General features: G+C 48.7%; 1 protein-coding gene across 3 annotated transcripts in view; it reads right to left on the reverse strand.

The window, feature by feature from the left end:
- Positions 1-14,784, reverse strand: part of KIF15 (kinesin family member 15) — a 288,169-nt gene that overhangs the window by 237,004 nt on the left and 36,381 nt on the right. For all 3 annotated transcript variants that reach the window (XM_033930440.1, XM_033930441.1, XM_033930439.1), the window contains exon 5: positions 11,211-11,248. In XM_033930440.1, coding sequence (XP_033786331.1) covers positions 11,211-11,248 — 38 coding nt within the window. The remainder of the gene's footprint in view (positions 1-11,210; positions 11,249-14,784) is intronic.

The raw sequence follows: 14,784 nt of genomic DNA on the forward strand, positions 1-14,784 counted from the left end.
CTGACGTCAATTCTGACGTAGGAGAGGAAGTTCCGGGCCAACAAGGCATTTCTCCTCATTCCATCCAGCCTGAGCCCCATCTCTCCTTGATCCAGCATTTCCCTTCTGTGTCTGTCAGAATTACCATTCCACCTATTTTCCAGCATCACCCTTCTTTGTGTCCATCTCACCTATATCCCTATCTCACCACTTTTTCAGAATCTTCATTTGTCTCTGTCCTTGTCTTTACCCCATATTCACCATTTGCCCTTTCAATGTCTTTATCTCCCCCCCCCCACACACACTTTTTCAGCATTACTTCTATGTCTCTATTTCACCTCCTCTTCATGTCCCCTCTGTATCTCTATCCTTATTCAGAAGGTCCTGCTTACCCTTTCTCTTCTTTGTGTCACTATCTCCATTTTCAGCTTTCCCCCTTTTTCCTTTGTTAATGCACCCTGTAGCCAGAATCTTTCCACCCTCTCTCCACTCCGGCCCAGCCCAGTATGAAATATTTCCTTTTGTTTCTCTCCCCTCTCTCTTCTCCTCCCTCACCCACGAGTCCTGCATCTGGCCCTCTCCCTTCTACCTGCACCTGGCAACACCCCCCTGCTCTCTTAAGCAACTCGTCAGCAGCGGTGATCAAGACAAGCTGCCGACATCGAGGCCTTCCCTCTACGAGTCCCACCTTTGTGGAAAAAGGAAGTTGAAACAAGCGGGACTCGCAGAGGGTAGGCCCCGACGCCAGAAGCTTGTGTCGATCGTTGCTGCTAAGTTGCCGAAGAGAGCCGCAGGTAGAAGGGAGAGGGAGATAGGAAGGCTGTAGAAGCTCCGGAGCATGACACCGAACCCGGCCAGGATGATTTCTTTTTCAGGCTGCTGCTGCCGCTACCATCCCCCACCCGAAATGACAAAAAACAGCCTAATGCCCGCGTCGGGAAATAGCCATGCTGAGCAGTGAGCTCAGCACGTACACAGATGAAAGCCTTGCTTGCTGATTGGTCCGGCGGCACGGTGGGGCGGGGCCGCCGGACCAATCAGCAAGCAAGGCTTTCATCTGTGTACGTGCTGAGCTCACTGCTCAACATGGCTATTTCCCGACGCGACGCCAGACTTGCATCGCCAGAATTTAGGTAGGTTGTTTTCATCCCCGTGGGAGTCCCGTGGGCAAGGGGGCGTCCCCGTGGGAGTCCCGTGGGTCAGGGGGGCATCCCCGTGGGAGTCCCGTGGGCCAGGGGGCGTCCCCGTGGGAGTCCCGTGGGCCAGGGGGGGAACCCGCGGGATCCCCGCGGGACCCGCGGGATCCCCGCGATCCCCGTTCCCGTGCAGACCTCTATTCTGTGCCAGACTCCAGAAGCCTCTGGGCGAGATTTTCTTCAGAAGGCACCAACCCAGGTTGGCTCCCCAACCCACTCGGAGGAGGCAAAGTCTGAAGCTCCTGCCCCCTCCCCCAATGCACTAGGCACGCAGTACACAATCACTGATCCAGCGCCAATCCAGCACAATCAATGTCCACATTCAACAGATTAGGGGCTGGGGAGCCTATTCCAAATGATTTTGAGTCAAATTGAGGGGGTTTTGAGGTAGAAATAAAGGTTAGAAAAAAAAGATCGATTTTAAATTCCAAGATAATAATAATAACTTTATTCTTGTATACCGCATTACCGTGGAAGTTCTATGCGGTTAACAGAAGAAGAGACTGTACAATTACAGCGAAGTTACAATTTCGTTAAAGTTACATTAACATTTTAGACAATGCAATTTTTTTTTTTTTTTCAATCAAGTTACATTTACATTTTAGACGGTACATTGACAGAGAAGCTAATTTTTGCAGGTAGGTGATATATTCGGAGTAGTTATGTTTGCTATGAGTTACATACAGCAGTTTTACAAATGGAAGTGTAACCTACGGCAGTAAGGGGTCTGGGGGAGAGTCGAGGTCAGAGGTGGAGGTGGAGGAGGGAGGGGATCGGAACGTTCAGAGGAATTTGTCAAAAAGGTAGGTTTTGGTTAGCTTCCTGAAAGTTTGATAGGGGGGGGGAATTGGAGATGAGAGTGGAGAGGCATTTGTTCCATTTGCCCGCTTGGAATGCTAGGGATCGGTTGAGGAATTTTTTGTAGAGGCAGCCCTTCGGGGAGGGAAAAGAAAACAGGTAGGTATTTCGAGTGCGGGAGGGGCCTGCAATTTCAAAGTACTCAGATAGGTAAATTGGTGAGGAGCCTGCTAAGGTTTTGAAGCAGAGGCAGGCAAATTTGAAGATGATTCTTGCCTCCACCGGCAGCCAGTGGAGTTTGGTGTAATAGGGGCTGACGTTGTCATATTTTTTGAGGCCGAAGATGAGGCGGACAGCGGCATTTTGTACTATTCTAAGACGTTTGATGGTGTTTTTATAGGCTCCCAGGTATATGATATTGCATAAGAACATAAGAACATAAGCAGTGCCTCCGCTGGGTCAGACCTCAGGTCCATCCTGCCCAGCAGTCCGCTCCCGCGGCGGCCCGAACAGGTCACGGCCTGTCTGAGACACCAGAAGGGGCCCCCTTGCCACCTTGGTTTCCCATTGAGTTTTATCTTCCCATCGAAGTCCTAACCCTCTGGTCTTGCACATGCACGACCTGGTCGGATTTCTATACTTATTACTTGGTTTGCTTTCTATACCTGTGTTACATCCCAGCACCTCTCTCAGTATCCCACGATCCCCCTATCCCTCAGGAATCCGTCCAATCCTTGTTTGAATCCCTGTACCGTACTCTGCCTGATCACTTCCTCCGGTAGCGCATTCCAAGTGTCCACGACCCTTTGGGTGAAGAAAAACTTCCTTGCATTTGTTCTGAACCTATCTCCCTTCAGTTTCTCCGAATGCCCCCTCGTGCCTGTTGACCCCTTCAGCCTGAAGAATCTGTCCCTATCCACCCTCTCTATGCCCCTCATGATCTTGAAGGTCTCTATCATATCTCCCCTGAGCCTCCTTTTTTCCAGAGAGAAGAGCCCCAGCCTATCCAACCTCTCGGCATATGGGCAGTGTTCCAGCCCTCTTACCAGTTTCGTTGCTCTCCTTTGGACTCTCTCAAGCACCGCCATGTCCTTCTTGAGGTACGGCGACCAATATTGAACGCAGTATTCCAGATGTGGACGCACCATAGCTCTATACAATGGCATGATGACTTCCCGCGTCCTGGTTGTTATGCCCCTCTTTATGATGCCCAGCATTCTGTTGGCTTTTTTCGAGGCTGCTGCGCACTGTGCAGATGGCTTCAGTGATGCATCTACCAGCACACCCAAGTCTCTCTCAAGACTGCTGTCTCCCAATAATGCCCCCCCCAATTTGTATTTGAACAGCGGGTTCTTTTTACCTATATGCATGACCTTGCATTTTTCCACGTTAAAGCACATTTGCCATTTGTTTGCCCAGTCTTCCAGCTTGTCCAGGTCCCTTTGCAGGTCCTCACACTCCTCCCTAGACCTAACTCTGCCGCACAGTTTGGTATCGTCTGCAAATTTTATAACCTCACACTTTGCCTCTTTTTCCAGGTCATTGATAAATATGTTGAAGAGTAACGGCCCCAGCACCGATCCCTGTGGCACACCGCTCGTGACTCCCCGCCAGTCAGAGTATTGTCCCTTTACTCCGACCCTCTGCAGTCTACCCGACAACCAGTGCTCGATCCATCTGTGCACATCCCCTCCCACCCCGTGGTTCCACAGTTTCCTGAGCAGCCTTTCATGTGGCACCTTGTCGAAAGCCTTTTGAAAATCAAGGTAAATGATGTCTATAGGTTCCCCATTGTCCACCCGACTGCTTATTCCCTCAAAGAAGTGCAGAAGGTTCGTTAAGCATGACCTTCCCTTACAGAATCCATGCTGGCTTGTTCTCAGTAGGCCATATCTCTCGATATGCTCGCAAATACCATCCTTGATCATAGCTTCCACCATCTTCCCTATAATTGAAGTCAGGCTCACCGGCCTGTAGTTTCCGGGGTCACCCCTCGATCCCTTCTTGAAGATAGGTGTGACATTCGCCAATTTCCAGTCCTCTGGTACCTCTCCAGTTTTCAAGGATAGGTTGCAAACATGCTGGATTGTGCCCGCTATTTCTTGTCTTAGTTCTTTCAGAACCCTTGGGTGGATCCCATCCGGGCCCGGCGATTTGCCGCATTTTAACCTGTCTATCTGCTTGAGGACATCCTCCTTACTTACCTCTATGTGTTCTAATTTTTCAGCCTGTTCCCCACTCATGAGCTCCTCTGAGTCCGGTATATTAGATGTGTCTTCTCTCGTGAAAACCGACGAGAAGAACGTGTTCAACCTCTCAGCTACCTCTTTATCCTCCTTGATCACTCCCTTCCTATCCCCATCGTCCAACGGCCCCACCTCCTCTCGCGCTGGTCGCTTCCCCTTTACGTAACTGAAGAATGCCTTGAAGTTTTTCGCCTCCCTGGCCAGCCCCTCTTCATATTTCCCTTTTGCTTTTCTAACCTCTCGGTGGCATTCCTTTTGGCATTTCCTGTGCTCCTGGTGATTTTCCTCCGTTGGGTCCTTTTTCCATCTCCGGAAGGACACTTTCTTGTCGTTTATTGCCCTCTTTACTTCTGTTGAGATCCAAACCGGGTCCTTTGACCGCTTGTTCTTTCCACCTTTCCTGAAACTTGGGATGTACATTCTTTGTGCTTCCTGCAGGGTGTCCCTGAATAGGGTCCAGGCGCTTCCTACAGTCTCCATCTTAAGGACGTTTTTGAGCTTCCTCCCCACCATTTCCCTCATAGCAACATAGTTCCCTTTCCTGAAGTTGAGCGCAGTTGTTGCGGTCCTCTTTACTGTGGGTGTCCCCCTTTCTAATGTGAATCGGATCGCGTTGTGGTCACTGTTGCCTATTGGTCCTCCCACTTCTACCCCTCTTGCAGGCCCCCCTAATCCGTTTAAGATGAGGTCAAGAGTAGCACTCTCTCGTGTTGGTTCCTTGACTAGTTGCTCCATGAAGCAGTCCCTCACAGCTTCTACAAATCCTGTTTCCTTAGTGCAGTTGGAGTGACCCGTACTCCAGTCAATCCCCGGGTAGTTGAAGTCCCCCATCACTGTTACACTTCCAGTCCTGCATTCTTGTCTCAGTTCAGCTTCCAAGTCGTGTCCGATTTCCTCCGGCGTACCAGGTGGGCGATAGTACAGCCCCAGTTTTATGTCTGTACCCTTGTTTCCCGGCAATTTGACCCATAGCGATTCCAGCCCCTCTGCCTTCTTTGCCATATCCATCCCGACCGAGTAGATAGAGTCCTTTATATATAGTGCTATGCCTCCCCCCTTCTTGTGGGTCCTGTCCCTCCTGTAGAGCTTGTACCCTGGCAGCGCCACATCCCATTGATTTTCCTCTGTCCACCATGTTTCTGTAATTCCAATTATATCCAGGTCCTCCCCCTTGGCTACGACCTCTAGTTCACCCATCTTGGCCATGAGGCTTCTTGCATTGGCGTATAAGCACCGCAGGTCCTGTCGTTTTTCCTCCACCTCCTTATTTACCTGGGCCGCCTCCCCTTGAATTTCGGGCAGTTCTCCTGTTCCCTGTGCTTCTGCTTTGCCCTTAGCCTTTACTCTCTCAGCTTTCGGTTTCCCCACATTTCCGCCACCCCTCTCCCCAGCTTCTCCTCTGGGTTTTCTAGCCCTACCGGTCTCCTCCTGGGCTATCATCCCTTGAGGCTCTGTTTGATCCCCCTCGCCTTGTGGCACCCCTATATTGCCCTCAGTTTTCGCCCTCGTGCCACCCAGTCCCCCTGTGTCTCTATTCCCCATAGTCTCTTCCCAGCAAGCTCCCTTTACCTGATGTTTCCCTCGCTGTCTGATCATAAGATCCACCGGTCTCTCTACTTCCTCCTTGCAGTCAGCCCGTTCAGCATCTGTTCTGGATGCTGTTGTCCGAAGCGTCAACATCAGATCAGCTGTCGGCTTTCCCCCTCTCCTCAGTTTAAAGCCCTCTCAATCTCCTTCCTCACATTGGCTGCCAGTAGTCTAGTTCCCGCTGTGCTCAGGTGCAGGCCGTCCCGCCGGAAGAGCTTGCTCTTTCCCCAGAAGGACGTCCAGTTCCTCACAAAGTGGAAGCCCTCCTCCTGGCACCATCTCCTCAACCATGCATTCACAGCCTGGAGGTCTGCCTGCCTCTTTGCATCTGCTCTCGGTACAGGCAGGATCTCCGAGAATGCTATCCTCCGGGTACTCCGCTTCAGCTTTCGTCCCAGGACCCTGAACTGGTCAGTCAGTGTAGCCATGCTGAAGTTCCTCCGGCTCACATCATTCGTTCCGATGTGGATTATCACCGCAGTCTCCTCTGTCTCTGCTCCGTCCAGGATCCTCTCGATCCTATCAGTGACATCTCGTGTCTTGGCCCCTGGGAGACAAGTCACCAGCCGGTCCTCCCTTCCTCCAGCTACGTGACTATCTACCTCTCTCAAGATCGAGTCTCCCACCACAATAGCAGACTTCCCTTTCCTCAGCAACCTCCTCTGTCTCAGGTCTGTGTCCTCAGTGTAATGTGGTGTCTCTCCCTCGGGGTCCCGGTGGGTCACGGTCTCCTCCTCTTGCGTGATTCCTCCGCTAGGTCCTTCCCCGGTGTCGCCTTGTGGATCCTGGGTCTCGTCTGCCAACATATGTCTGTGCAGCTGATGGTCCTGTTCCTCCACCTTCCTCCTATAGGCCTCCTCGATGAATCTCTCGAGGTCCCTCACCTGGTCCACCATGGGGTCTGCTCCGTCTGTGTCCTTGGTTGACCAGTTCGTCTCCTCTGTGTTTCTCAGTCCCTCCAGTCCCTCGAGTTCCTGGACCTTGACCCTCAATCTGCCGACCTCCATCCTCAGGCTTTCCAGTTCCTGACACCGACTGCATATGTACTCCCGCCTTCCCAAGGGGAGGTAGTCGTACATATTACACTCTGTGCAGTATACTGGAAAGTACCTCTGGGTTCCTGGGTCCTCCATTGCTCTCGTGAAGTGCTGGTGTGCTCCTGCTGTGGGTAAGAGAGAGAAAATAGAAAGGAGAAATGAGAAAAGAGAAAAGTGAATTACTTGGCGTTTCTGGTTCCCTCGCAAGGCTCCTTCGCAAAGGCGCTCTCGCTAAGGCGAGCGCCTTTGCCGCTCGCCTTCGCCGCGCGCCGAACGGCCGCGCGCCGTTGGCTCGCCCCCTTTTAAGGGGGAGTCTGGGCTTTCCGACGCTGCTGTGACGCTGGGGGGTGGGCGGAGCTTCCTCTCGCCGCTACCCCACGCTGTCCGCCTGCCTTCCGACCTGCCTACCCTCGCCCACGCTGCTCCTCTCTCCTCTCCGCTCGCCTCCCGGTGCCTACAACCACCCGCACCAGCTAGCTACAGAAAGAAAAAAAGAAGAAACTAAGCTTCCCAGGCTCAGCCTTTTCCTCCCTTTTAAGGGGGAGTCTGGGCTTTCCGACGCTGCTGTGACGCTGGGGGGTGGGCGGAGCTTCCTCTCGCCGCTACCCCACGCTGTCCGCCTGCCTTCCGACCTGCCTGCCCTCGCCCACGCTGCTCCTCTCTCCTCTCCGCTCGCCTCCCGGTGCCTACAACCACCCGCACCAGCTAGCTACAGAAAGAAAAAAAGAAGAAACTAAGCTTCCCAGGCTCAGCCTTTTCCTCCCTTTTAAGGGGGAGTCTGGGCTTTCCGACGCTGCTGTGACGCTGGGGGGTGGGCGGAGCTTCCTCTCGCCGCTACCCCACGCTGTCCGCCTGCCTTCCGACCTGCCTGCCCTCGCCCACGCTGCTCCTCTCTCCTCTCCGCTCGCCTCCCGGTGCCTACAACCACCCGCACCAGCTAGCTACAGAAAGAAAAAAAGAAGAAACTAAGCTTCCCAGGCTCAGCCTTTTCCTCCCTTTTAAGGGGGAGTCTGGGCTTTCCGACGCTGCTGTGACGCTGGGGGGTGGGCGGAGCTTCCTCTCGCCGCTACCCCACGCTGTCCGCCTGCCTTCCGACCTGCCTGCCCTCGCCCACGCTGCTCCTCTCTCCTCTCCGCTCGCCTCCCGGTGCCTACAACCACCCGCACCAGCTAGCTACAGAAAGAAAAAAAGAAGAAACTAAGCTTCCCAGGCTCAGCCTTTTCCTCCCTTTTAAGGGGGAGTCTGGGCTTTCCGACGCTGCTGTGACGCTGGGGGGTGGGCGGAGCTTCCTCTCGCCGCTACCCCACGCTGTCCGCCTGCCTTCCGACCTGCCTGCCCTCGCCCACGCTGCTCCTCTCTCCTCTCCGCTCGCCTCCCGGTGCCTACAACCACCCGCACCAGCTAGCTACAGAAAGAAAAAAAGAAGAAACTAAGCTTCCCAGGCTCAGCCTTTTCCTCCCTTTTAAGGGGGAGTCTGGGCTTTCCGACGCTGCTGTGACGCTGGGGGGTGGGCGGAGCTTCCTCTCGCCGCTACCCCCCGCTGTCCGCCTGCCTTCCGACCTGCCTGCCCTCGCCCACGCTGCTCCTCTCTCCTCTCCGCTCGCCTCCCGGTGCCTACAACCACCCGCACCAGCTAGCTACAGAAAGAAAGTAGTCCAATATGTTTAGGATTAGTGATTGGACCAGTAAGCGGAAGGAGGGGTGGTCGAAGTGGTGTTTGATGGTGCGAAGTTTCCAGAGGGAACAGAAGCATTTTTTGACCTGGGCACTGGTGTGGGCTTCGAAGGTCAAGCTTCTATCTAGGATGACTCCGAGTATTTTTATGGTGGGGTTGATGGGGTATTCTAGGCCGTTCAGTTTCAGGGAAGTGTTTGTTATTTTGTGGGTAGGGCTTGCCAGGAAGATTTTGGTTTTTTCTGTGTTTAATTTTAATTTGAATTGAGAGGTCCATTGTTCTAGCTTGGTGAGGATAGAGGAGGAGAGTTGTTCCGTCTGTTGAGTGAGTGTTGTTAGGGGAATGATAATGGTGATGTCATCAGCATATATGAAAGATTTAAGGTTTAGGTCGGCTAGAATCCGTGCTAGAGGGGCCAAGCAAATGTTGAAAAGGGAGGGGGATAATGGGGAGCCTTGTGGGACTCCGCAGGAGTTATGCCATTGATGGGAGAAGGTTCCGTTACTGTGGACCTGATAAGTGCAGTTGGTTAAGAAGCTTGAGAACCAGTCTAGTACTTGGCCGGAGATGCCGATGGAGTCGAGGCAGCGGAGCATGATGTCGTGGTCGACCAGATCGAAAGCGCTGCTTAGGTCGAATTGGAGTACTAGGGTGCTTTTGCCCAAAGAGAATAGGTGGAGGAGGTAATTGGAATTTACACCAAAAATGGCAAAATTAAACAAAAACTGAAAATAAAAAAATAGTGATTTGGGGTCTGGAGAGGTGGGGGGCCTGAACCCTACCCACAGAAACTGTGAAAAATTACTTAAATCATTCCACAAGCAACCCCTGAAGTTCCCATAGAAAATAATGGAGGTACTCTCAGTTCTGTAGTGCCTTTGCTTGTCAGCATTTTTAAAAGCAGCCGAGTGGGAAAAAAAGCACTTTCTGCCTCAGAAACAGCACCAAATGCACAGAATGGAAGGTCTTCAGACTGCCAGCCAGCCAGATATCAACTACAGCCTCTGCCCTCATGGATCCTCTGCCACACGGTTGGGGGCAGGAAAGGCAGCTTGCACCTTAAAACCCGAGTGGGTTTCCGTCCAGACACAAACAGCCTACGCTAGAAACCTGCGACAGGGCCAGCAGACTTGCACGGGAAGGGACCCCGGTTACTTCAAGATGGCGGCACACAAGAGGCTGGCTTCACAGATTCACTAGAGTTTCTCTGTGAAGCTGTAGTCCAGCACCACATGACTTGTGTCCTTTTCTCCAACAGGGGACCACCGCGGAGGGATTTCAAGGCACTGAAGCCACCAAGAAACAAATTTAAATCGGAAAATAAAAAACAAGAAGCAGAGCTACTGCAAAAGTCTTCTGCATGGACTGATTGCAGAAATTGTAACTGGATATGTTTCCTAGCTCTCAGGTTAAGGAGGTGGAGCATATGCTCAGAAAAGTTGTGCATTTCTGCAATACCCAAACTGTGGGTTGGGATTGAACACCTAGAAGGCCATAATTAAAAGAAACGTCTAAGTCCAATTTGGATGTAGGGCGCTATTCGCCCAAAATCAGCACCGGTAAAATGTCCATTCTCGAAAAGTACATCTAAACTAATCAGTTTTTAAAAAATCATCTATCTTTATGTCCAGACATTTGATCGTCCAGACCGCCACTACTTCTATCTTTATACCACATTCTCAACCAAAAATTCATCCAAGTCCTAAACGCCCAGAACAAGACCTTTTGGACGTAGGAAGGGCCAATATTGTGATGGACTGGACACCCCGACATGGCAACAAAGCACAAGAGGTTTTTAGCGCCAGCAAGCGTAGATAGGAATGGTATGCTGAACCTTAGCATACGCCAACCATTCTCACAAGCATACTGAAGTAAGATATCAATCACAGCTTTTGAAATTCATGTCTGCTGCCTCCTTCAGTTCATTCCAAAGCATGCAAGCGACCTAGAAAAAAAGGCAGGAGAAGGGGGGGAAGACACAGGGAACTCCCCGAACCCAATGTTCTAATCTGCTCATATAATGTTATAACAGTCAATAATGAAACTGTAATGTATAAAATGAACGAACGTTACCATTGAACAGTAACATCAGATCCATCAAGAACACTTCCTGCAGGGCTCTTTTGGAGCCTGACTGAGGCCTTGCAAAACCATGTTAAGTCAGATTGCATATAAGATATTAACGTTAGCTTTTAACAAACTGAGATCTCAAAACAAGGATGTATGTTTTGCTATTGCAACAGAGCTATCTTTTTGGTTAGGGTTCTATTAAGTTGAAATGCATTTCCTAGGGCAGTGTCTTGCAAACTTTGCCAAGCTGCAGCACACCAAATGTGGTGGCCACGGCTCGAGACATCTGGAAGTGTGCAAATGTGATGTCTGCACATATGCAAAGGCCCTCCAGACAGGGCCCTGAGCCACCAGTGGGGAGTGCTGGAAGGGAAGACTTGCGGAGAGGAGAGGCGCTGGCTGACTGCCTACATGATGTGCCTCTCACCATGAGAGGCATGTCCTATAGGCAGTCAGTTGGCGCCTCCCCTCCTCCTCGGTGTCTTGCAGCACACCTGGTATCTCAGGTGGAACAGTCGAGTTTAAGAAACATCTTAAAGACTTACTTAAACAAAAATAAGATGTAGGAGGCAGAGGAGATCATCTGCTTAAAATAAGAAAAAGAGTGGATTCCATCACTTACCTAACATGGTAAATGTTTTGCCTGAGCCAGTCTGTCCACTAAAAGGAGAATAAAAAGAAAACTATAAGCAGATTCAGTGAATTACTTTTATTTTATTCAGTACTCGATACGCTGCAACAAGGCAGCTTACAATTCAAAATTAAAAGAGTAGAAATGGCATGGAGTTGACATCAGATTGTCAAAAATCAAGGTCAAAAAAAGCACATTGATACCTGCCTCAATTATTCAGGACCGCTGCAGGACATAATATATACCATCATTTCCCCTGCATCCAAGAATGCAACAATCTAGGCAAACTTCACAGGCTTTGCGGTTTCTTAGAAAAACTTGTGCAAGTTAGCACTGCTGAGGTCTCCTCTTTCTAGGACCTCAAACTTCCTCTCATATACTTGTCAAAGACCAAATAATATTAAAACTTCCATTTCTGTGTGACAAATTTTCTACGTGTTGTAAACTATTACAATTTTTCCCGTCAAAACTGTTTTCCTGTTTCTGTCAGCTAGTGCAGAATGCTACTTTGTTATCCTGTTTGTACTGCTGCCACAGCTGCCTGTGTGGCATCAGGCACCACAATCGCCTGTAAGTCTTGCTATAGTGACAGCCTGGATGTCTCAACTTTAGCAGCTACAAGTATAACATCTCTTGATACATTTACTTATGGTGCATGGCTGCTTCAAGTAGACTGGCCCAGACGGAATCCACCCGAGAACTCTGAAAGAGCTCAGAGACGAAACAGCGGAGTTACTGTGACAGATTTCTAACCTATCCTTGAAAACAGGGGTAATCCCGGAGGACTGGAGGATAGTGAATGTTACACTATCTTCAAAAAAGGATCGAGAGGCGACCCAGGGAACTATAGACCGGTGAGCTTAACCTCAGTTCCGGGGAAGATGGCCGAATCATTGATCAAGGAAAGTATCAATGAGCATATAGAAAAAAATAATCTGAAGAGAACAAGCCAGCATGGTTTCTGCAAAAGAAGATCATGCCAAACGAATCTACTGCATTTCTTTGAGGGGGATAAGCGAACAATTGGACAAAGGTGACGCCATAGACATCGTATATTTGGATTTCCAAAAAGCCTTCAACAAGGTACCACATGAGCGCCTACTAAGGAAACTGTGGAGCCATGGGAGTGGAAGGGGACGTGCACAGATGGATCAAGAATTGGTTGGCAGACAGGAAACAGAGGGTAGGGGTAAAGGGACACTACTCTGACTGGAAAGGGGGTCACGAGTTGTGTCCCACAGGGGTCAGTGCTGGGACCGCTCCTGTTCAATATATTCATTAATGACCTGGAAACGGGGATGAAGTGCGAAGTCATAAAATTCACGGACACAAAACTCTCCAGTAGGGTCAGAACTGTTGAGGAATGCAAAGAACTATAAGAGACCTGAACAAAATGAGTGAGTGGGCAAAAAGATGGCAGATGAGCTTCAATGTAGAGAAATGTAAAGTCTTGCACATAGGGAAAAGGAACCAAATGTATAGCTATATGAGGGGAGGGATGGTACTAGGGGAAGGCGACCTAGAAAAGGACTTGGGGGTATTGGTGGATAAAACAATGAAGCCGGCGGCACAATGTGCAGCAGCCTCAAAGAAAGCAAACAGAATGTTGGGCATTATCAAAAAAGGTATCACGACCAGAACGAAAGAAGTTATCCTGCCACTGTATTGGGCGATGGTGCACCCACATCTGGAGTACTGCGTCCAATACTGGTCACCGTACCTTAAGAAGGATATGGCAATACTCAAGAGGGAACACTCAATAAGAATGTGATGGCGCCCAGTCTTCAATTCTGGAAACAGACCAAACAATACAGACTGGTGTGTTAAATGTTTATATTAGTGGAATTCTCAGATACCTACACCGTCAAATCATAAACGATTGTTCAAACGGCTCATGTAGGTATAAGTATCAATCATTGAATTCCACTATTTTTCTATTTTGCAGTACTCAAATACTAATGAAACAGTTTAATATTGCACTTATATTTCTTTTTATAGTGGCTTTTTTCCTTTTGCTTTTTTGCTGTCTGTGCCGTGCCGACGGGACCCGTTTCGCCCGAATAAGGGCTTCTTCAAGGGTCTAAGGCTTTATAAACACAGAAAACAATAATTACTGCTGTTACATTCTATAAACATTCATCAATATAATTTTATTTAAAATCGGGTTTACTCACTGTGCACTTCATACAGCGTCTCTTGCAAAATGGCGTTAGCAGTTCTAAGGACGCCACGCATGCGCTTTAAAGATGTATCAATTAAGTGACTATTACGAATCTTAAAGGGACATCCCAATAATATTATCACAAGAGTGTGAAGTGAGTCTATTGCAAAACATTTATTGAACATAAATCGAACATAAAATGTATGAGGATCACAGCACCCCTAGTAGAACACTGTATTCAAGCACAACACAGTAATGTTTTGCAATAGACCAATGTATCAATTAAGTGACTATTACGAATCTTAAAGGGACATCCCAATAATATTATCACAAGAGTGTGAAGTGAGTCTATTGCAAAACATTTATTGAACATAAATCGAACATAAAATGTATGAGGATCACAGCACCCCTAGTAGAACACTGTATTCAAGCACAACACAGTAATGTTTTGCAATAGACCGCGTTATTCCAAATCCACGTGGGGGAGACAGACATAGGAATCTATTACAAAAAGAGTCACGCTGGATTTTCAACTTAGGAACTTTAAAACCGGGAGGTCTGAACGCGAACATAGATTGGAGTGCTTTCTTTTAGATCTGTACGATAACAATAATCTTTAAGTTGTACAGTCGTTATTGAATTGATACTCACTTCACACTCTTGTGATAATATTATTGGGATGTCCCTTTAAGATTCGTAATAGTCACTTAATTGATACATCTTTAAAGCGCATGCGTGGCGTCCTTAGAACTGCTAACGCCATTTTGCAAGAGACGCTGTATGAAGTGCACAGTGAGTAAACCCGATTTTAAATAAAATTATATTGATGAATGTTTATAGAATGTAACAGCAGTAATTATTGTTTTCTGTGTTTATAAAGCCTTAGACCCTTGAAGAAGCCCTTATTCGGGCGAAACGGGTCCCGTCGGCACGGCACAGACAGCAAAAAAGCAAAAAGAAAAAAGCCACTATAAAAAGAAAGATAAGTGCAATATTAAACTGTTTCATTAGTATTTGAGTACTGCAAAATAGAAAAATAGTGGAATTCAATGATTGATACTTATACCTACATGAGCCGTTTGAACAATCGTTTATGATTTGACGGTGTAGGTATCTGAGAATTCCACTAATATAAACATTTAACACACCAGTCTGTATTGTTTGGTCTGTTTCCAGAATTGAAGACTGGGCGCCATCACATTCTTATTGAGTGTTCCCACTATTGTTTTGACATGGCAATGGAAGGGTGGAAAACTGTTTTTAGTTTCTCACAAGAGAAGGCAGTGAAATTATTAGAGACTACCACACAATTTGATATGACATCGACCACAAATATATCTTCACCTATATGGTCAGATTTGAACAAAGCATACAAATCTATAATAAGTATGGAAGTGAACAGCG

Source organism: Geotrypetes seraphini, chromosome 2 (genome assembly GCF_902459505.1).
Source record: "Geotrypetes seraphini chromosome 2, aGeoSer1.1, whole genome shotgun sequence".
In the NCBI taxonomy this organism is placed as follows: domain Eukaryota; kingdom Metazoa; phylum Chordata; class Amphibia; order Gymnophiona; family Dermophiidae; genus Geotrypetes; species Geotrypetes seraphini.